The 23,134-nt window shown below is 46.0% G+C and overlaps 1 protein-coding gene across 3 annotated transcripts; it reads left to right on the plus strand.

The window, feature by feature from the left end:
* The first annotated feature begins 3,429 nt into the window (after positions 1-3,429).
* Positions 3,430-22,829, plus strand: SEC23B (SEC23 homolog B, COPII coat complex component). 3 transcript variants are annotated; one of them, XM_056357174.1, is made up of 20 exons: positions 3,430-3,571; positions 5,958-6,193; positions 7,253-7,310; positions 7,944-8,030; positions 8,238-8,474; positions 8,855-8,940; positions 10,361-10,505; positions 11,063-11,221; positions 12,061-12,176; positions 13,361-13,484; positions 13,998-14,078; positions 14,401-14,490; positions 15,286-15,392; positions 15,569-15,722; positions 17,130-17,207; positions 17,497-17,658; positions 18,502-18,588; positions 20,173-20,328; positions 21,160-21,225; positions 22,386-22,829. In XM_056357174.1, the coding sequence occupies exons 2-20, from the start codon at positions 5,973-5,975 to the stop codon at positions 22,473-22,475; spliced, it is 2,304 nt and encodes a 767-aa protein (XP_056213149.1). In that variant the 5' UTR covers positions 3,430-3,571; positions 5,958-5,972; the 3' UTR covers positions 22,476-22,829. The 3 variants fall into 3 exon arrangements, with proteins under 3 accessions (XP_056213149.1, XP_056213150.1, XP_056213152.1); XM_056357175.1 differs by having other exon boundaries at positions 3,438-3,571; positions 5,902-6,193; XM_056357177.1 differs by lacking the exon at positions 3,430-3,571 and adding an exon at positions 5,277-5,297.
* Positions 22,830-23,134: the final 305 nt, after the last annotated feature.

The raw sequence follows: 23,134 nt of genomic DNA on the forward strand, positions 1-23,134 counted from the left end.
CAGAGAAGGGAGTTGAAAGCCTTGTCCTTCTCAATGGTTTGTTTAACTTCTTGCTATTTCTAGTGTAAATAAACTCTTAGCACAGACTGCAAACTGGGAGCAGTCACAGATTTTTCCAGGTGCTTGAAGGGTGAAGAAGGGATTGCCTTTTTTTTTATACCCAAGCATTCCATTGTAGACTGTGCAGTGATGTTTAAAACATATTTATATTCCTAATTGCTTATTATATGTCAAAGCTGGCCACATTTCCTATGCATGGCTTTACCAAAACCTTTTATAGCTAAGAAAAGTGTAAGATGTGTCCCACATAGCTCATATACTAGAAAGAAGGAACATCACCCCATGGTTGGTCACAACACAGAGCCTCTACAGGCAATCTAAGCTCCACTGTTTGGCCAGCCTTTGTTTCTTGTGCCAGTTAACTGGTAGGAGGCAATACCACCTGGATGAGTAGATGTTCATACTACTGGCTTTCTTTGGGTTTTTAATCTGCCATACCTGAGGTGTAGGTAGACACCAACATAACTACATATGTGAGTTTTGACATACCCCAGAAAAATGGGAGCCTGGGGATCAAACCTCCATGGAGGACCATGCTGCTGCACAGCATTACAAACAATGTTGCTCTTGTTTTAAGCTGAGTGTCACCAAGCAACTTGAGAACGAACTTTAAACTTTTGTCTAATCAATGACTTGAAGAAAAATAAAAAATACTCAAAACATAGATTTACGTTGCATTTAAAAGAAGGAAAACAGAAAAAAACCCCAAAGGCAGTGCATGGGTGAGTGAACTTGATCACAGGGCATTAATTTCCTTTAAGCAAAGATGGAGTGATGCTCATGCAGAAGCCTGGGGAACGTTTAGGCTGACCACTGCATGAGTTCAGTGCAAGTGCCCAAACTATTAAAAGCAGGTCAAGATGTTTCAGAACAATGCCTTTGCCCGTAGAAGTATGTATGAAACTTTGCAGTGTTCAGAGATGGATTTGTGTGCAAACATTAAGATAGGACAAATCCCACTTACTTGAAGCCACAGTGGAGGATTCATGTCATCAGCCTCGCTAGGAACAGGCTTTGGCTTCAGAAGAGACTGTGGGAAGCAACGAGAGAAGCAAGCAGTGACAGAGGGAACATGTGTATCTTGTTTCAAGGCACAGACAAATTTCTGGGGCAAGTCAGACCTGGTCAAACAGATACCGGAGGAATTTTACCAGTGTGCTTAACTGTAAATGTTGCAACTATGTATTCATGACATAGCTGAGCTGTACAACGCTGTATTATGTAGTTTAGCTACTAGTAGAATGCTGCATTATATAGTTTAGCTACTAAGTAGATAAGAACTGGTCTGAAACCAAGACATGAACCGAGAGTACTGAAACATGGCCAGAAGAAGAGATGGTCATGAAAAGGATAAGAAGAAGAAGAGGAAGATGCCAAAGAAGAGGATGATGAAAGAATGAAGATGTCCCAATGCCCACCAGAGGACCCCTGACCCATCAGGCCACACATGTGCAGTAAAAGTATAGATATAATAGTTCTTAGAACTGTAATGAATATGCTAATAGTTTCTCAGACATGTCATTAATATGTACAGATCAGCTATATAAAGATGCACAGTGATCAAAGTCAGGGTACATGCTGGGCAGAACTTATCCCCCATGCACCCAGCACTGAAAATAAAGCATGCCTGCTTTCTAACGCTCCAAGCTGAGCATTAGAGAGCTTTGTCTCTGATTTTTCCGTATCAAACCCTCTACCACACAGCCACAGGCAGCATGTTGTATTTCTGGGTATTGTGGCCACCCCTGGACCCATCCTCGCCAGGGGTCTGGGCACCGGGGCTATCCTGGCAGGCTGGGGCACAGCTTTCCTCACGGAGTGACGGACCACTGTGGCCCCAAGCCAGCCTCCCGCGTCTTGTCTGGGCACAGCGAGGAACGTCCGATTTACCGTGGTCAGGCATGTTGGAAAGCAGGCTGCAGCACCCAGGGCGTGAGGTGTGCGGGAAGGCTGTGTGTCCTCGGAGTGTTATAGTTTACCTGTTCCATTAAATGACAGAGACGGGCCAATTAGAAAATGTGATTTATTAAAGCAAGCGACAAGTAAGCAAAACAGCGCTGGGCGGCCGGGGAGTCTCCTGCTCCACCAACGGTGTGCAAATTCAAGCAAGCTGAGCAGCTCTTTTTATCTTCCCCGAGGTCGCTTCTGACACCTTCAGTAGCCCCTCTGCTGCTTCTGTTATTGTGGTTTCTTGTCAGACAGGACGTTCCCATGTTTGGTGTAGCAAGATAACATTGTGGACATGTCTCTTCTTGTTAAACAGGAAGTTCTTAAGACCACCACGATGGGTTCCTTCCTCTTGCTTAACTTGGTTGATCAGCAAATTACCTTTAGTTACTTATTACAGGAGCAAACCACACCTGGCTGGTGGTGGTGTACTGTTCGCTTCACGGCCCTGCTGGCTCCTGGCTTGGCTGTGTTATAAATTGAGACCACAATGGATCATAATCCAATTAAAATTTTATTAATTATAGCAAGTAGAATATGAGCAAAGACAGTGCTGGACGGCAGGGGAGTCTGCGCTCCGCCAACTGCTGTGCTGAGCAGCTCAAACAGTCCCTTTTTATACATCTTTACTCCCGTGTTCATGAGGTAGTGGAGGTACTCTGCGCATGCTTCAGTTGTTGTTAGGGGGTCGTTTTCTGCCTCCTGGTGGTCGTTGAGGCCGAAGTAAGAAGTCTTCCTCCTTCGTCCCATAGTTGACCCCTCACTCATATGTCCTTATATGGGGTTGTTTGTCCTGTTTCTGTCGGTTCCTGGACATCTGGTGGTTATCTTATCTTGCACAAGCGCTATCTGGTGGCTGTTTTAGTTTGCATAAGCGATTTCATATCTTTTGCTGTCTGACCTTTACATTGGGCTTAACATAAATCTTAATAAACAATACCCTAGTCTATAGTTTCTCACAGCTGCACCACTGGCCCTGTGGCTCAGCCTGGCGCACATCGCTGAGCCACCCTGCCTGGGAAGCGCCTCCAGCCTGCGAGGGAAGCTGAGGCAAAGATGAGGCTGCTTGGGCCTTGCAGTTTTGTTTTTTTTTAAAGTGTCTATGTTATGAATAAACTGGTTTTTATAACCTCTTCCTAGGAGCTTCTCCCTCTGCTGCCACAGCAGCACCCCGCAAAGCTACCGAGGGCCCTGAGGGATGCCGCCTTCCCCGCCCCGCAGCTGCCCGCCCTGTACCAGTGCGGAAGGCGACGCCGCCCCGCCATATTTAGTAGGGGCACCGCGCTGGTCTCCGTCCCAACGCTGCACCTGGCACCCTTAGCCAAGATGGCCCCCATGACGCCGCCGCCCCGCCATGCTTGGTAGGGTCACGCCGCTTCCTCGCCTTCAGCACGGAGCGTGGGCGTGCCCTGAGCTAAGGTGCCGGCGGAGCCGCGCCGGGAGCGGGTGGGGCGTGCTGGCGCCGCCATCTTGCCTGCGGGCACGCCGTAAGGCTGAGCTGGCCGTGCTGCCCGCGCGGGGGCTGCCGGGAGAGCGGCGGCGGGGAGCGGCGCGGCGCGGGCAGGTGGGAGCGGCGGGGGGGCCCGGGGGTTCCCGTCCCCTGTGGCTGTCCTGGGGACTGCGGTGGTGGTGTCCCCGCAGAGGGGAGGCTGGGGGGTGGTTAGTGATGTCTCCCGTGGCGGCGGGTGGGTGACGGTGGTGTCCCCTGTAGTGGAAGTCAGTGGTGTCCCTTGTGAGGGGGGCCTCGGGGGGCTGTGGTGTCCCCTACGGGAGGGGCTGGGGGGCGCAGTGGTGTCCTTTACAGGGAGTGAGTGTCAGTGGTGTCACCTACAGGAGGGGCCGGGGGGACAGTGGTGTTCTCCATGGGAGGGGCTGGGGGGGCAGTGGTGTCCCCTGAGGGGTGCTGGGGAGGGTTTCGGTGACCCCTGCGGCTGTGCCTGCGTGGCGGTAACGCAGCACGGGGCTTCCGCCGTGTCCCCTGTGGGGCCAGGCGTCGGCAGTGTCCCCGGGGCTGTGCGGCGGGGGCCCTCGGGGCAGGGCTGGGCTCAGCCGCGTCCCCTGCGCGCCGAGGGTCCGCGCTCCGCCTGCGGCAGTGCGGGGCGTTGTGCTGTACCCCGTGGCCGGGCTGGGGGTCAGCAGCGTTGGGGTCTGGGGTGGCCCCTATGGCTTTGCTGGGGATCTGCGGCGTCCTCTGTGCGCAGCCTGGCGAAGGGCTGGGGACCTGCCGTGTCCCCTGGGAGCTGTGCCCAGGACGGTGGCTGGGTGGTCTGTGGCGTTCCCCGCAGCACTGCTGGGAAGCAGCAGCAGTGTCGCTTTGCTGGAAGGAGTGGGGCTCAGCACTGTGCCCTACAGCAGATCCCATACAGAGACGGGAACACTGCCGCCCCTCCCGTGTGAGGCTTTGGAAGGTCCCTGCTCTCCTGGATGGGGGATTTGGGCCTCCCCACTGCTGGGACAGGCCCTGGACGTAGGTCGCTGCGGAACTGGGGCTGGAGAGCCCTGTGCTGGTGGCTGGCGGATGGTGCAGGCACCTAAACTGGCCCTGCGCAGCCCTCGCTGAGGGGGGCATGCCTCCCCTCCTGCCATCCTGACCCCAGAGCAGGGCCACAGCCCGTGCCAAACCCAGCCAGGCAATGGGGGCTCGGCCCAGGGCCTGGGAGTGGTGCTGAGCTGCAGCTGGAGGGACACGGAGTAAATTACACTGCGGTGGGTTGTGCTGCATACCTGAGATGTCAGGTGTTTGTCTGGCTGTTCTGATGGGTGGGATCTTTTACAGGGAGGCTCAGCTCTGACTTCTACTGTGACAGAGCCATGTGTGGTGGTGGGTGTGTGTTGCTAAATCCTCCTGCTTGTCCATCCAGAGGTGGGGGTGGAAATACACAGCAGTTCCCTGTGAGCTTGATTTACATCCTTAATAGCAAGGATGAAGAAAACATCAGTGAGTTTGGAGGTCTGTAGGAAAGTGTTACCTCACAACTTCTCTTCCTCTGGGGGAGGTGATGCTTCTGATTTCTCATAGCTATGGCCCTCCTGAATCTCCTGCTGCAGTGAGCACCAGAAGTAAGGTAAACCTGGAGCATCTCCAGCTGCAGGTGAACCTCTTGTTTCCTTGGCTTGAGCAGCTCGTGGTGCTGCTGCTCTTGGCTCTGTGAGTTGCTGCCAGTGCTGTGTGGGTTTTGTGGGCTGAATTCGACAAGAGATTTCAGTAGGCTTGTCCTTTCTTTTGTCAGAGAGATCAAAGGTAATGACAATCGTGGTGCTCTTCTTCACATCTGACTCTGAAGAGTTCAGTAAGGCCATGCAGAGTGACCTCTCTGGTGTGTTGGGGATGTCGCTCCTTGAATAGTGTGTCTTCTCTGAAGTCTGCTGGACTTTCAATTCCTCCCTTACTGGGAGTGGGATATGGTGCCCTGCACAGACCTTTTTTTGACCTTTTTGTCATGTGCTTCTTCTCATCTGTGAGCAGGTCAGACTGGCAGCTGGGTGACATTCGTGACGAGTCTTTTGGTTTGAGACTTGGCCTCCTTTTCTCCCCCCAAGGTTTTAGCCGAGGGCTTCAGGATATGTTGCAAATTTGACCTGTTTTCCTTTACAGACCTGAGTCAGGCAGGATTGCCTTGAGACCAGCATGAGGCTGAGTGGGTATTGGATGTTAAATGTGGATTGCAAGGGAAAAAAAGCTTGCATTCTGGTTTTGAGTGTCGGATTTCCTTGTTTCTTCATTGGATTTAGTGGTGTTTTAATTGTCTGGAATGCTGATGAGAGCCCTGGACAGAAGAGATTAATGTAGTCACATGGTTCATTTGATAATTGGATTAACTCATTGTAACATGTTAGCTTTGTCCTGCAATGTCTTGTGCCTACATGTAGTTGATCTACTGACCTCCTTTGCAGGACTGCTGTCCAAACAGGTGACTGTTGCCTGAAACGTGTTGCTTGCATCCTTTCAGAGCTTCTGCGATCCCATGGCGACGTATCTGGAGTTCATCCAGCAAAATGAGGAGCGTGATGGAGTGCGTTTCAGCTGGAATGTGTGGCCCTCCAGCAGGCTGGAGGCCACAAGGATGGTTGTCCCCCTGGCCTGTCTTCTGACCCCACTGAAGGAGCGTCTGGACTTGCCGCCCGTGCAGTATGAACCGGTGCTTTGTAGCAGGCCGACTTGTAAAGCAGTGCTCAACCCACTCTGGTAAGAATTTCTTGGCTGGGCATATTAAGAGAGGCTGGATAGTACCTAGTTTTTATTTTAACTTCACTGCTCCCTTATTCCCCTTTTTCTCTGCCCAGTGCCTGGCAGCCTCTTTAATTTAGATGTAGTGTTTTTTTGTTAAAATCCTTGGGTGCCTAATGCGATACGTTGAATGCCAGTCTGTTACTAGAGCTGCTGGAACCAGAGGAGAGAGGAGTGCCTTTGGGAGGCTATTAATGCAGAGACGGTATGGAAATGGCCACCAATCCTGTTACCATTCCAGAGAATTTTGTGGTGAATGATGAAAAAAAAATAAACAAAGGTGCCACTCATAACTGTCCTGTGGGCTGTGATGTTCACTGGGTTTTCTGCTTCCTACACGTCCTGCTGCTTCTAGGGCAGTTCCAGTATGAGTTCAAGGTTTTCTTTGAAGTTTTGCTGAGAATTTAAGAGGAATAATCTCAGTCCCAAAATTATGTAGTGATCATACATATTTGGAGTGTAGCACTGGGCTGAGAAAAAGCAGGGAAGGACAGTAAAGAAGTAAAATGAGATCGAGCCCATGAAATAAGAATATGGCCAGGCTTTACTGCACCAGCAGTTACAGGATGTTGTAATGGGCTGAGGAGGGTAAACCCTCTGGGGCAGGGAACAGCCTGTTTGTTCAGTGTTTGTGCAGGATCTGGGTGAGTGGCTCCTGCTGCTCTGTAACTGGAGTACTTGTGTGCTACAGCTGTACAAACAATAAAATGACCAAGATAAGCCCAAGTGTACTGAAAAAATTATTAGACCCAAGTCTTTGTCTGCCAAAGGCTAAGCTCCAGAGAGCTGTCAGTGGTCTGTCATGCCAACAAGCCTGGAAGTGGCAGGGCTGAATGAGCTAATGGACTTTCTGGCAATAGAACAAGAGTCTGAATCCCTAAAACTCTTGTCGTTCTACTTGGAGTGTCTGTTACTCTTGTTTCTTCCTCAGTGCTGTGAACCAGCATGGATAATTATGAACCTGTGCTGTAAAACTGTTCCTGTAGTTAATACTAATGCCTCATCTTTCCCTCGCAGCCAAGTTGACTATCGGGCCAAGCTCTGGGCTTGTAACTTCTGTTTTCAGAGAAATCAGGTAAGTTGGAAAAAGTATCAGCCCTTCTATCTTTTCAGTGAACATTTTATTGATGGCCTCTGCTGACAAAGGATGTCAAGCATGAATTCCACTTTTTGAGATTCCTTCCCTTGGTCTTTTTCTCTTGCTGAACCCAGGCCAGAGCACTTGTTAATGTGTCTGTTTTACCTGACATCTCATCTATGTTCTGTTCAGTTTTGCCGGTGATTTTACCAGCATGCAGGGCATGGGAAGGCGATAAAAATGCTATTTTGTCCTGTGTGTTTCCAGTGTGGTTTTTGCACTGGATGTTTACTGTTCTTGCCAAATATGAAATTAATTAGATTTGAGTAGCCTTTTGCTATCAGAAACAGTCATGTGGCTAAATGAATTTCAGCTAATGCATAGTTGCTGCTTTAGTCCTACCTTTTATTTAAACTGAATTGAGCAGCTGTCCATACTGCTGACCACTTGTCTGTGCTTGGGAAAATAGAGTATGAGTCTCTCATCATGAATTAATCAGGTTGGTGCAGTGGCAGTAAATGAAGAGTTGAATAACCACATCACGAGCAGGGTGGCATCTGTACTGCAGAGGAGGGCCCTATATTTCTGTCCTGCGACTTCCTTGTCCTAATTTTTTGTTCTCTTTTTCAGTTCCCTCCCGCATATGCAGGCATATCTGAGGTCAATCAACCAGCAGAGCTTATGCCTCACTTTTCAACAATTGAATATATAGTGCAGGTAAATGAATCATAGGCAAGTTTGAAGCCTCCAGAATTGTCTTGTTTGTGACAGATTATGTATGTATTAGATTTACATAAGATAATGCAAATAAGTAACATCTCTGCAAGGTGCTTGAGGTAGGGGTCATTTTATTCCTTGGCTGGAGTTATAAAGTGTCACCCGGCATATGCACACACCTAGTAAATGAATCTCTTTCCACATCAGCGAGGTCCGCAGACACCATTGATCTTCCTCTATGTTGTTGACATGTGTCTGGAAGAGGAGGACTTGCAGGCGCTGAAGGAGTCCCTCCAGATGTCCCTAAGTCTGCTGCCTGCCGATGCTCTGGTGGGGCTTGTCACTTTTGGCAGAATGGTCCAGGTTCACGAGCTGAGCTGTGAAGGGATTTCCAAGAGCTATGTGTTCAGGGGCACAAAGGACCTGACGGCTAAGCAAATACAGGTATGTTCTGCCATCTCTTAGGCCAGTGGCTTGTTTCTCTTAGCTCTGTTGACACCACTACGGGTCTTTTGAGCGCTGGGCTCTTGGGGAGGAAGAAGGGTTCAGTGCTCTTAACCGTTAGTCTGCTTCCCTCCCAGTGTCTGCTCTGTCTTTTTTTCCCTTGTAAATTCCTTGGAACATTGTCCAGGATAGAGTTTGTGTATCTTACGTAATGGACCCATTGATCCATTTCTAATGGGACTGCAAAGATTAGTAATTTCACAGATTTTAATATATTTAATGCTACAGTATTGCAGGCCTCAGGGTATACTGCTTGACAGCAAATAACGTTTAGTGTTTGAATAGCACATCTCCTCTGCCTTCTCTTTACTGTTCTCTAGGATATGCTTGGGCTTTCAAGGCCGGCTGTCCCCATTCAACAGGGAAGACCTCTTCAAACTCCAGAGCAACCTGTTACTTCAAGCAGGTAAGCTGCCCCAGTACAGCCGGAGAGCAGGACAGGGGTTTTATGCCCCTTTGCGGTCACGCTTCTCAACCTCCGTTTCTATTCTAGTGGTAAATTATAACAGGATGAGAAAACCCCCTAACTTAAGTTCCCTGCTTGAGCAAGAGGTTGGGCCGGATGCTCGAGAGGTCCTTTCCAACCTCAGCCATTCTGCGACTCTGTATGGACAGGATTTACTAGTGCTGCAGGCAATGTATTAGGCTTCTATAGTGTCTTGGTTTTGCAGCTGCAAGAACATGATTGCCATTCAGGCTGGATTTCTACGTGAAAAACATAGAGTAGCTGTCTTTGGGAAGCCTATTGCTCAGGAGTCATTTGGAGCAAGGGCCTGTTTTTTTTGATTGACCAGCCAACAGGGTCCTGGTCTATGCATAACAATCCTACATACCACCTACTACCCCTGTCCCAGCAAGTCCAAAACCCAATTGACAGGCCAGCAGTTACCCCCGCACAGTAAAGTGGTATTTACCTCTGTAGAATACAGTTTTCTCTTTTTTCAGTGGCAGCTCTTGTGTGTGTGTTGTGGTTTAACCCCAGCCAGTAACTAAGCACCACGCAGCTGCTTGCTCACTCCCCCCTGCCTGGGGGATGGGGAGGAGAATGGGAAAGAATGTTAAACTCGAGGGTTGAGATAAGAACAACTTAATAATTGAAATAAGATAAAATAAATCCAGTAATAATAACAACAGTTATAATGAAAAGGAAAGAAAAGGAGAGAGGAATGAAATTCAAAGGGAAAAGAGAAAGGAAACAAAGTGGTGTGCAATGCAGTTGCTCAGCATCTGCTGACCAATGCCCAGCCAGTCCCCCAGCAGCGATTTGCAGGCCTCAGCAACCCCCTAGTTTAGAGTGACGTCCCGTGGTATGGAATATCGCTCTGGATAGTTTGGGTCAGCTGTCCTGGCTGTGTCCCCTCCCAATTTCTTGTGCCCCTCCAGCCCTCTCACTGGCAAGGCCTGAGAAACTGAAAAGTCCTTGGCTTAGTATAAACGCTACGCAGCTACAACTGAAAACACCAGTGCGCTGTCGACGTTGTTCTCACACCAAATCCGAAACACAGTGCTGCACCAGCTGCTAAGAAGAAAATTAACTTTCAGCTGAAACCAGGACAATGTGTTGGTAGACTAAATCAACATTGAAGTTCTTTTCTCTGTTTTATGTGACTTTATCTTCTTGTCAGTTCCTGACATCTTGCTTTAATCAACTTTTTTGTTTTACACAGGCCTGTTATCTTGGAAAGTTTGGATGTAAGAAGGAAACACGCCATGTGACTTTTTGTTCCTGATAACTGTCTCAGTGCAATTTATGCGTGCCAGGAACCAAGAGGCACTTTCTTCTTTAAACTTATAAGCAGGAAAACATCTTATTTGAATTTTTGCAGGTTTCTGCAGCCAGTACATAAGATTGACATGAATTTAACAGATCTGCTTGGAGAACTGCAAAGGGACCCGTGGCCAGTGACCCAGGGAAAGAGACCTTTACGTTCCACTGGAGTAGCTCTTTCGATTGCTGTTGGCTTATTGGAGGTACGGTTAGTGCTGCTGGTTGAAATGGGCTGGTCAAAGTAAGCACCTGGTGGTCTTTGCTGAAACATGCAGGTGTCAGTCCAGCTTGGTCTGTGGCCCAGGTACATTGGGCTGCCGAGGTGCAGTTTGCATTTGACTCGTGTTAGCACCAGCTGGTGTAGAGTGGGATGGGCGTTTACATCTCATGTGAAATACACAGGTGTTTAAAGGTCTCTGATTCTGTGTCGCCACATGGAGGTGATGCAATGCACAGGGTTTATCTGAGGGTCATCCAAGTTGTAAGTAAAAAGAACAGAAACAGCCTGCTTCTTGTTACGAAGACGTGAAGCTTGATGTTGTTGAGTCTAAACTTGAGAGTGCTGTGACTGTCAGGAAACGCGTTGCTGTTTATCAGGGTGGTCTCTAGCAGAGACAGGTCCCTAAGGACATTGCAGAAACATGTGCAGATGCTTCTCTAAAGGAAGCATTGTTGCCATTTAATCAGTTTCTCTCCCTTTTTTCTCTCCTTATCTGCCACCTCTGCCCTCTCTGATATGTGTCTCTTATTTTTATTTTAGGGCACATTTCCAAACACAGGGGCCAGAATAATGCTGTTCACAGGTGGGCCACCAACACAAGGACCAGGCATGGTGGTAGGAGATGAACTGAAAACACCCATACGTTCTTGGCATGACATAGAGAAGGACAACGCAAGGTTCATGAAGAAGGCCACCAAAGTAGGTGCTAGTGCCTACCGGGTGTGTTTAAACCCAAAAACTGAATAGTGTCAGAACACTAAATGCGGGGAAAGGACGTAACACAAATGTACGTACACTGCTGTGTTGACAGCTGTCCAAGGTCCTTCCCCAGGGAACAAACGTACTAAACGTACTTGTGTTCTCTTGATGTGGGAACAGTATGTCCAGTTATTTGCATGGTTTTCCTTGAAGTGCCTGAGTCTTTTGTGTATGCTAAATTGTGAGAATGGTCAAGGGAAGAGTAAAAAAGACTTCCTCCTAGTTACTTCTCCGGCATGGCTTTGTGCCTTCTCAGGAAAAGGAGTATTTCACTGTTGTTTCTTAGCTGACAGTGGATGCAGTTTGTTCATCAACATCATTGTATCTGCTTCTGGTGAGGAGAAAAACCTGTCTTCTAAGAATTGGTCGCTTTCAGAAAGCCTCTGTTGTCTTCTTGATATATGAAGCAACAGTTAAAATAGTAAAAATTTCAGATGTGAAATGCTTCTGTCAGCTAGGCGAAAGCGATATGACACCTGTTCTCTTAACTGCCACCAGGAAACCTTTGGGTTTCTGCTGAGTTGTCCCAGGCAAAGATCCCATGCAGTTCGTGCTCTCTGTGTTTGTGACATGCAGCTCAAACTCATCCAAGTGCAAACATCCTAGCGGGGAGAAGCATGCTCTAGCAGAGCAGTAAGAGCAAACAGCTCTTTAGTTACCACAGCACTAGTAGTTGCTTGATTTGTACCTTGTGTTTCATGTGTTGGCCTCAGCTGGAGAGCAGGAGAAAAATTGCCCATTGTGACATCCTGAACAGCGTGTATGTTTGTTTTCTCCAGCACTACGAGACTCTGGCTAATCGTGCTGCAGCCAACGGGCATGGCATCGACATCTATGCCTGCGCCCTGGATCAGACTGGACTGCTAGAGATGAAGTGTTGTACAAACCTCACAGGGTATGTTCACAGCAAGAGAGCACAAAGTTGGTACACGTTTGTTTGTTTGGGGGTGTTTTTGATGGGGACGATAGTTCAGAAAGCAGGTAAGTTTGCTGTCAGGGCAAAAGGGTGAGATAGTTATCGTTCTGTTCTAAACTGTGGTTTGAATTTGCCAGGAATTACATGGCAAACTTCACCTGATCCCAGTCCACATTTCTGAAGTCTCAAACCGGCATGTGAATTAGCACTGCTGGTAGAAAACTCGCAGTCCTGCTTTGAGAAAGGTATTCTAAAGCACGGTACTACATGTCTTTTGCAAATGCCTTCTGCCTCCTTGGGAGATAGGAAGTATTCCCGGAGTTTACAGGATAGAGGTGCTGTGCTTTGTGGTGTGTGCATGGCTGAAGTGCCATCAGAAGAGCAGGCTGTCAGGCATGGTGGGTAGAAGCTTTCCTTGTGTGGGCCAGATTTTCTCTGCTTAACAGCTCACTTGTGCTTTCTCCAGGGTTTCTTGACTTCCGAGGGTCTAGTTTTAAGTGACATCTCTGAGGGTTAAATGCCTGTGTTCCGTATTGCTGAAAACATTATGGTCTTGGTGAGGAATGCTGTCTGCTAAGCCCAGCCTTTTGGGGACTTGGCTTGTCTTGTTGGCCATTTGATGTCTGCTGTGTCTAGGGAGTGAAAGGAAGGTTTGAGCAAAGATGAGGTATTTGTAAATAATCACGTAATGCTCAGTAAGCAGAAGAGAGATAGTTTAACCCCGTTAGTTGCGTTACTGAGCTCCATCTGACCAGGCCTGGGTTTACCAAGGCACTTAGGGGAGGCACAGTACAAACCCTTGCACCCATAGCCTGCAGCATGGCAGGTTCCAGCCCTGTGCAGAGAAGGCAGGCTGAGCAAAGCTCTTTCCTGAGTTATTTCTAACTGGTGCAACATGAGCATTTTTAAGGCAGCTAAAGGGATGGCAAAAAATACAGTTGAGAAAGCAAGCTGGCAAAGATGGAGCATTAACATGCCTGGCTTTGGAGGAGGCATCCGTATATCTGCATTCCCTGATGTGAATTCTGCCTATGCAAAGACATGCTTTAAAACAGTTCCTGCATGTGTTTGCATGCATGAGTGTTGGAGGGATGTATCCTTTGTGCTTTACTTCTAGTTCCCAGTTACTTCAGTTCCCTTGTGTATCGTTTCCTCTTTCCCAGAGGACACATGGTGATGGGAGACTCCTTCAACACTTCTCTCTTCAAGCAGACCTTCCAGCGGGTGTTTAACAAAGGGTTCAATGGGGAATTTCGGATGGCTTTTGGTGCAAATTTGGATGTGAAGGTGAGAGATTAGTTTCACTGGATGACATTAACTGGGAAATACAAATGCTCTTCATTCAGAGGTCAATTTAAGTAGAAAATTCTACATGTTTGAGGTCAGCCATAGTGCCTGTTTTGGAAGAAGTACCATACTGGAGTGAGTGGAGGTGTTTTTGTTTGGAAGCTTATTAAGTTTGTGGGTTTTGTGGTTTTCCTTTTTCCTTTTAATTATTGTAAAAAAAAATAAATATAGGCAGCTGAGCTCAGCCTCTCCTCACTCAGCAAGGAGCGTTTCATACTCTCTCCTGGTCACTGTAAGTATGTCTTCATTATTAAGATGTGGCTGTGTAGATTCTCTTACGTTCACTAATTGTAGCAGTAGGTGATCTGGAAAAGTGCTCAGAGTTGCTTTCCCACAGCCACATGTACGCATTATCTGATCAAAGCTGAGGAAAACTGATTTAGTCTGTGTGTATTCTATTTGAGCTGATTAAAAACCAAAAACCCAAACTTACTTTTTTCCACCTTGTTCTAGACCTCCAGGGAGCTGAAAATTGCAGGAGCTATTGGACCATGCATATCCCTGAATGCTAAAGGGCCATGTGTCTCTGAAAATGTAAGTTTCTGGCATAGAAAAGTCTTTAATGAAGAATTAAATAAACAGTGCAAAGTTTCTGCCTAGACCTACAGCTCAGCTGGAATGTCAGTTTTTAAGGAGAAGTACAATTTGGAAACATCCTTAGGAAAAGACAATCTTTACATTCTTACCCCATCAGGTTTTCTTTTAACAGTATGGCCTTCAGTAACTTCATTCATACCCAAAAGACAAGCAATCTAGAAGGTCTGCTATTACTTGTACCTCTGATCAGAATTTAACATAAGCTTGCCATACCTGCTGCTGGGGATAAAAATGTTGCTTTCTTTTTGATTCTGTGCAGGAGCTTGGAATTGGAGGAACATCTCAATGGAAAATTTGTAGTCTGGATCCCAGCACAACTCTGGCCATTTACTTTGAAGTGGTAAATCAGGTCAGTCCTGGCTTCTCTTTTTGGTCATCTTTGTTACGCACCAAACTATTTATTACAGGGCCAGAAAATGTAGTGACATCCCCTGTGTTGCAAATGGATGGTTGCAAAGCAGCCAAGTGTTTTGTGCCAAAGAAATAGTGTCGGGGTTTTTTTTTTTTGTATACATAAATTGCCCAATATTTCTGTACAGAACCTGCATTCTTTCCTTGTCATCTTCCTATAGTATTTATTTAACAAAGAAGAAATTGTCTTTTTGCCAGTATGTGCTGTGGTGAATGAAAATATAAATACCTTCACATTCTTGGAGAAATGGTCCCCCAAACTGTAACAGCTTGATGGCTCACAAGCAATTTTTGGCTGGGGAAGTTTCTAAGCATGTGGCAGCTAGACGCTGGGAAAGCTACCCCAAAGGAATTCTATTCCACTTGTGACCCTCTGTCTTCTCTGCTGTGTGGGCTTGTTACTGTTGGGAATAGGATGGTGGACTCGTGGGACCTTTGCTCAGATCTTGTACTGCCATTCTTACATTAGTTGCTGTGGAGATAAGTTGCTGCCACCCTTTAAGGGACAAGCTGAGGAAATGTCACGCCCAATATTAAATGGGCCCATCATCACTTGACTCTGAAGGCTGCTGGGAAGCACAACACTAACAGATGTGTCTTTTTTCTCTGGCCCTTCTCTCACTTGTATTTGTACTATTCGATGATTGCTGAAATGATGCCCTGGAGTTCTCTGTAGTGGACAGAGCTACGGAAAAGCCAGCCTGTTTGAAGTCTCACCTTGTTTCATTTGCAGCACAATGCACCAATACCGCAGGGAGGCAGAGGGGCAGTGCAGTTCGTCACTCAGTATCAAAGCTCCAGTACGCAGAAACGCATTCGTGTCACCACCATAGCCAGAAAGTGAGTATCTGTTGCCAGTTCTTTTGCAGAAACTTAAGCCACAGCCTGTGCTGGAATTTTACTCGCTTTTTGGTGCATGTGTTGGCTGCAGAGCACTTGGCACAGGGAGGATGAACCTTGTTTGGGTTTTGCTGAAGGTGAATGCATGTAGCACTAACCCTTTACTAACCCTATAGTTGGGCAGATGCACAGAGTCAGCTTCAGCATATAGAAGCTGCATTTGACCAGGAAGCAGCTGCTGTGCTGATGGCCCGACTGGGAGTGTACAGAGCCGAATCTGAGGAGGGACCTGATGTTCTACGATGGCTGGACAGACAGCTGATCAGACTGGTAAGGCCAGTAGAATGCAGTTGGCTGCATTCTTGACTTTAGTAAAAATGGTCTCTGGAAATGAAAACGGCATCTTTTTCCAGACTGACTTGCTTCATTTGTGCTCTGACCGTGGTCACATAGTTGTAGTACGTGATAGCTCAGAAAGCAGTGTGATCATTGAATTTGTGATGGGGTAGGTAGGCATCCCATCATGCTGAAAGTGTTAAACATGAGATTAAAAAAGTGATAGGGGAACACAGAATAATGCAGATGGGAAGGGACCTTTAGAGGTCTCTGGTTCAACCCCTCTGCTCCAAGTAGGGCCAGCTTTGAAGTTAGAGCAGGTTGCTCCAGGTCTTGATCGGCTGATTTTGAAGATCTCTAAAGATGGAGTTTGTCTTGCTTCTCTTGACAACCTGTTCCAATGTTTGATCATCTCCCCTCCCCTTCCCTCCCCTCATCAGAATTTTCAATTCTTCAGCTACCTGTGAGGTAGCTATAGACAGCAGTATGACTCCTTGATCCCGCTCTTCACCAAGCTGAATAAAAACAGCTTCTTCAGCCTCTCTACATGAGGTGTTGCAGCCTTGTTTTTGGTGGCCTCTGCTAAACTCACACCAGTATATCTGTGTCTGTCTTGTGCTGGGGAGCCCAAAACTGGACACAGCATTCAGATGCGGGCTCACCGGTGCCAAGTTCAGGGTAGTAATTGCTTCTGCAGCTTCATAATGTCTCTTGCTTTGAATTTCACAAGCCTGAATTGCCTAAATTGGTTCTGGTCTTGTCCAAACACCCATGTGCAGTTGATACCAACAGATATGGCACATCAGACCCTGAAAAAACAGGGCCAGTATCAAATAAAGATTTTGGCACAGACACACAGGCATGTTGCATGCTGAAGTGATTGTGCAGTCATGTATAGTTAAATTGCTAAAACCATTGATGCTTCGTATTTTCAGTGAGGCCGTTGGTGAAATGCCAGTCTGCTGCTGCTCTAGAAGGAAGTAGAGTTGCTGTAGAAGCGCTTCATAGCATACAACGCAGCTTAGGTATAATGTAGTATCCCTGATTTAAAAATTGAGTACTACTAGAAGCACTATTCTTTTCATTCTTAGATAATTTCAAATCTAGATTTAACATACACGAAAAAAAGGTAAGTAGATTGAATCCTCATTCTCATTCCAGTAAGATACAGAAACCACTGACTTAAAGGGAAATAGCCTGTGCATTTTATATTACTTGTTATTGTCATGCTTATACCTTGGTTGCTGTTTGAAAACAACCAAAAGAACAACCTTCAAAAAAAAACCCCAAACAGGTGTTAATCTTAAAAAAAAAAAAAAAAAAGAAAAAAAAAAAAAGAAAAAAAAAAGAGAGAGAGAGAGTTGAGACGGGTAACCAAAGTAACCATTTTGCTTCCAACAGTGTCAGAAATTCGGACAATACAACAAAGATGATCCCAACTCCTTCAGATTGTCAGAATCATTTTCTTTGTATCCCCAGGTAAGAACTTCACTTCTCACAGCTATGGGAAGAGTGTGCAAGGGTGAGAGTGACGATAAAGTATCTTGTGCCATTTGTCAGATTCAAGGTGGGAGGATCAGGTGCTTTTTTAACGTGGGGGCCTGGTCCTGTAGTTCAGTGCTGCAAATGACTGCTAAGGAAAAAACCCTGAGGAGTTAATAAGAGGTAGACTTTTTTCCAAAGAATTTATTGTTCAGGAAGATTGGACTGGGGTGCAGAAGTTTTGGCAACTTGCTGACATTTCTGTTTTTGCTTCTTTCTGGTGCAGTTCATGTTCCATCTGAGGCGCTCCCCATTCCTGCAGGTCTTCAATAACAGTCCAGATGAATCTTCCTATTACCGTCACCATTTTGCTAGGCAAGATCTGACCCAGTCTCTCATTATGATCCAGCCCATCCTTTATGCCTATTCTTTCCATGGACCTCCTGAGGTGAGCCCCTGTTTTAACAGGAAGAAGTGGATCAATCCAAAATAATGAGTAGTCAGTCAAAGTAACAAACTTCTTTCAGTAACAAGGCCTCTTTATGTATTTTTTTGAGTCAAGGTAATTATTAAAGGATGCGATGGGGCAGTGTAACATACGAATTGTGTTTTCAATAAGCTTACAGCTTTGATTAAAAAAACCCCAAACGACCAACACCCCCCCCCCCCCCAACAAAAACAACCTCCCCCCATCCAAGCCACAACCCCTGTCCTGCAACGCATGGTGGATCCTGCAGCTGTCAGTATCGCTTTTGCTTCTCTGCCAGAGGCTGCCATCTCTGCTGTGTAAGTCAGCAAGCCTCAGCCCTTCCAGATCATAATCTCCCACTAGCTGCCTGTTTTCAGTTGTTTCTGCAGCAGTGTTTAACTAGGTACAAGTATTCAGTGAACAGACAGGGATATCCTTATCCTGACAGCCTCCTTAAAAGGAGTGTGCGTCTGGCAGGAAAGAAACGCAGGAGCTGCTGGAGTAACACTGAAACCTTCTTGGCAGCATTTGCTGGAGTTCACATGTGATTCCTTGTTTTTCTTGAGGTACTTTTAAAGATAATATCAAATTAGACTTGGATAACCATAGAAATTGCTCTCTGGCATTCTGCGCTTCATACAATAGCTGATAACCTGCTGCTCCACTCAGGGGTGCTGCGGGAGGCTAAGCGTGCTCTGCAAGGCGTTCGCGTGGGCTGAGCAGACATGTGAGCAGGGCTGGGCAAGCACTTCGGCCAGCCATGAAGGTTAATACAGTTCTGAGGGCTTAGTGGCACTTGACTTTCTTCTTTATTTTCCCCAGCCAGTGCTTTTGGACAGCAGCAGTATTCTGCCCGACAGAATCCTACTGATGGATACTTTCTTCCAGATAGTTATCTACCTTGGTGAGGTACAGTAAAATACTTTCACTTTCTCCATTTGCACTCCCTCCCTCCTGCACGCAGGCAGACAGTGTCACTGTTGATATAAAATAAGCTGCTTGCAAAGCCCATGCTAGCATAATGACATTGTATATGTGCTGCTGGTTTTAAGACAATTTCCCCACTGTCTGAGTTAACAAAAAAATCTTACTGGAGTCACTGAGGATATTCTGCACTGAATAACAGCTGTCACGTTAGCTTGGTAATGAAGGTGGTCCCTTACCACACCTGGAAAAGGCCAGTGAAACTTGAAACTAAGCAGGGCAGAGAGATGCGGTTTGATTTTCAGGTATGTGATATACTTGGTTGCTGGGTTTTGATACTTAAATACTGCTGCTCTTAAAGAAACCAGTTATGAATTTTTCCAGTTTTTGCTTTTAAATACTGGATGTTTTTGACAGCTGCTCCTATATTCTTTCCATTGTGACTGAGTTAAGTGCTTAGGTGCTGACCTTTTCTAAACATTCAATTTATACCAATATCCCAAGCCTTGGCTTTCCAGTGCCTCTTCAGTATGCAGAGCTGTAGAGCTGTGTTTCAGTCCTGTCAGGTTTTGTAAGGGCGGTATGCTACTGTAGCTGGATAATAGGGATGTCTCACATCCTAGACTAGTTATGGGGTAAGGGATGAAGAGGAAGCTTGCTTTCCGCTTCTTTGGAGATCTCCTTGTTCTTTGGTGCCATTTTTCCCCCTCACATCCTTTATAGTCCTGCTTGGGGAGTGGCCTTCATCCAGTTTCTTCTATATAAACATGGCATCAGATTGCAGTAGTTTAAATAAACCCATCTTGGCTTATGGCTAAACATTCCTATTGGTGAAAACTTTTTGGGAGGCATTTTAACTCTTCCTTTTTTTTTTGACTAAGCTACTTAGTCAAAAGATACTTAATGACTGTTATTAGAATGCTTGAAGTTTGGCATTATGGTTCAGGGCAGCTCCATTATTAGCCCCCAGCTTCACTCCGTATCGGATTTGATCCCTTTGAGAAGTGAGCAGGGACAGCCGATTGACATGAACAGGAGTTGGACACTTATATCAACAATGACAGTAAATCTTCTAAACAGTTTCTGCCTACTGTTGGAGGGCAAGACGCTGAGTAACTGGGTAAAATTCAGACAAAGGAAGAGCTAAGCGTGTGACCTGCACTGTATGGAACAGTTGCTAGGTACATATGGTTCGGTACCTTGAAAATACTGGAAGGCAATGGCTGCTTAATTTAAGTCCAAATCAGATTCAGAATGTCAGTGACTTATAAACGCTTTGTGTTTCTGTGTTGGCATGGGCTGAAAGATAAAGGCTTGAAGATCACTTTCAATGAATTGCTCTTGCACTGCACAAACTGCTGCCAGCTTTTGTGTTGAGTGGCCTGTTCTTAAAATCAGGGACAGAAAGTAAATAATGTTATTGCCAGAGTAGTGAAAGCGTGTGTTTGCCCTGTGCTCTGTAAGCAGAAGTACGTGTAACGTTCTGCTGCCTAAAGACATGTAGGTTGAAAAGGGGCGGCTTGCAGACATTTTAATTATTTTTTCACTTCCTCCCTGTCCTGTCAATAGACTATTGCGCAGTGGCAGAAAGCTGGTTACCAAGACATGCCTGAATATGAAAACTTCAAGCACCTACTGCAAGCCCCACTGGATGATGCCCAGGAGATCTTGCAGACTAGATTCCCTATGCCGCGTTACATCCACACTGAACATGGTGGCAGTCAGGTAAGGGGCTGTTGCTGAACAGAGCAAATAGCTGTCTTTCTGCCTTGCTAAGGGATGGTTCTGTAAGTTAAATACAGTGGTAATTTAACTCTCCAAAGTACAGAGCTTGCATATCTTTCCATGACTGTTTACTACAACTTTTGTCTTTTAATAAGCCAATCACTTGCTGGATATGCTTTTGAAATCAGAAGATGGGGAAAAAACAGAAAAAGCCAACTTAAATATCTTATTTCCCAGAGAGGTGGGAAAGAAATGATTTGGCTTTGTATCTACACTTACCCAGGACAGGGAGTGCAATTAGCTTGCTAGGACAGTCGATTACACTGAATGATTGACCATCTGTTCCTTTATTCTGTAATGCTGAATGAGGATGTAAAATAGTTCCTATTTTTTGCTCTTCCTGTAATTGCAGTTGTGCTGTGCTTGTCTGTGCCTGGCCTTCTTTGTAGCAGTGAAGAGGCAGGAATTAATGCTCCAAAACAAATATTGGGTGTTAATTTTTTATGTGACCGTGTTATGCTGGTCGTCTGCTAGAGTGGGTGGGGGCATGGGAGGGACAGTGCTGGTGACGTGCCTGTGTCACATGGAACCAGAGCTGCCCTGCCAGGCGAGAGCCGCTTGCTGTAGCAGAGCGCTCTGTGCCTCTTGGAGACATGTTGTCTGTGCAGCAGGGCTGTTCTGGACTTGAAACTTGTTTAAGTTAAATTGGTACCTTGCTTGCAAAAGCAGAGTAACATTGCTAGTCATGTATCTAAGGTGGTATGAGGTCCTGGGGGAGCCAACAGGTCTCTCATTTTACAAAACTGGTTCTCTGATGTTTTGTCTTAATAGGCCCGGTTCCTCTTGTCTAAAGTGAACCCTTCTCAGACCCACAACAACCTCTATGCATGGGGACAGGTAAGCAGTGGAAGAGCTGCTCATGTTTGGGAGTGCTGTAAAATGTACATTTACATATTTGTCTATGCAGCAGCCACATGGCCACAAACGGTGAGCAGGGTACGTTTGTCCTCTGTTTCTTACCTAAGAGCTTTTTGCAGACGTATGTGACAGGACTTGAAAACCTTACAGTGCTTTGCTGTGCAAAGAAGCAAGGTTATTTCTGTGTGCCAATGGATCTGATAATGGAATTACCAGCTGAGGCTACAGCATTATTGCAGCATTTTAAAAGACACGACTGATTAATAAATCTGATTTGTTTCTAAAGCTTAGGCAGGTTAGATTTTTATTCAACCTGCTTACCCAAGTCTGTGGTTGTTGATAAGATAAACAGTACCGGTGAGGAGTACTAGATGACAAGATGATCAGAATAGTTTGCAAGCATGGATGTCTAAACTCATATTCCTGTTCTTGTACTGAATCCTCTCAAGTTTTCAGCAACATCCAGTTGACTTTGGGGCTCTTTCTCAATGAATCCAAGGAATGGCTGTCCAGATAGGGGTGCTGCCACAATAGCTCAGTACCTCAGCAGTCTGGTGGCAGGAGATGAGTGGTCCTCACAAGGAGCATGTTTCCCCTTTGATCTCCCTTCATGTACCCCAGCTACATGTGGCGTACAGGCAGACCAGGAGAATTTTTCTGTGGTGGCTGCTATTGAGGGAAGCAGTTAATTTGGTGTAGAATATGTTCTTACAAGTTTCAGATGAACTGATGTAGAAATAGTATCTTCACCCTTCCCTACAAATACGATTTAAAACTCTTAGGTGACAGTGTATTTAGTATTCTGGAAAAAGTAACTAGCATAGGGTTACATATAGATCTAATTTATCTGAGAATACTAGAGTTTTATATCCTTGTTCTTTACCTAATTTGTGTAGAGCTTTGGGAAGCAGAATTTCTAATGCTTTAGAAAGAAGAAACTTAGTTCAGATTGCACTAGAAGATAGCGTCAGTGCTGTTCCCAGAGTAGCATCTTTCTGCTAGGTATCCCTCCTTTGCAGGAAAAAACGTGGTTGATTTAGCAGGCAATTAGTTCAGAGTGCCGACATCTGATTTGCTTTCAGTTAGTCTCCAGTGTCAACAACACTATTTTAGGCTCATTTTTTTTTATTTTCCTGCAGGAATCAGGAGCTCCAATCTTGACAGATGATGTTAGTCTCCAGGTGTTCATGGACCATCTGAAAAAGCTGGCGGTTTCAAGTGCATCATGACTTTGATCAAACTGAGAAGCAAGTATGGAAGTTACATTGATCATGTTTGTGACAGAAGCAGAGCAATTATTTACATTTCCTTCTCTCTCTTTAAGACCAAGGCTTTTAAGTATTAAATGAAATAAATATTCAGGGAGAGATTTTTACTTGGCCCTTCTAGATATTAATTTATTTGTATTCCTTTTTGTCTGTATTCTGTATTTTTCATACATTGTAATTAGAGCTAAAGGATGCTTTAGCCAATACAAGATTTTAACGGGTTTTAGCTTAATTTTTAATGTTGTGTGTTCTTAAAAGGTGTCTTTTAGCAACAGGAGATTGTGTAATGAATAAAACTGGGCAAGAGCACTACTATTTAGTGGTATGTGTGATGGACTTGGCCCACCTCCTTCCAATTTTTGAAAACATAATGCTGGAGTATGCACATGCTTTTGAAAATAATTTTAAGGTGGTGCAGAACAAGTAAGGGAGATGGTCAAAACATTCTGCACAGATACAGGGAAGGGGTGACCGGTACCACCAGTGCTTTGAGAATGGCCGTGGCATGCTGAAGCGCTGCCTCTGGGTCACTGCAGGGCCTGAACATCAGCCCCTCGCAGCTCTCCTAGCACAGCACCAACAGGCCTGGGAACAGGCAGGCAGCGCGGCGATGCAGCTGC

Source organism: Falco biarmicus, chromosome 12 (genome assembly GCF_023638135.1).
Source record: "Falco biarmicus isolate bFalBia1 chromosome 12, bFalBia1.pri, whole genome shotgun sequence".
NCBI lineage: Eukaryota > Metazoa > Chordata > Aves > Falconiformes > Falconidae > Falco > Falco biarmicus.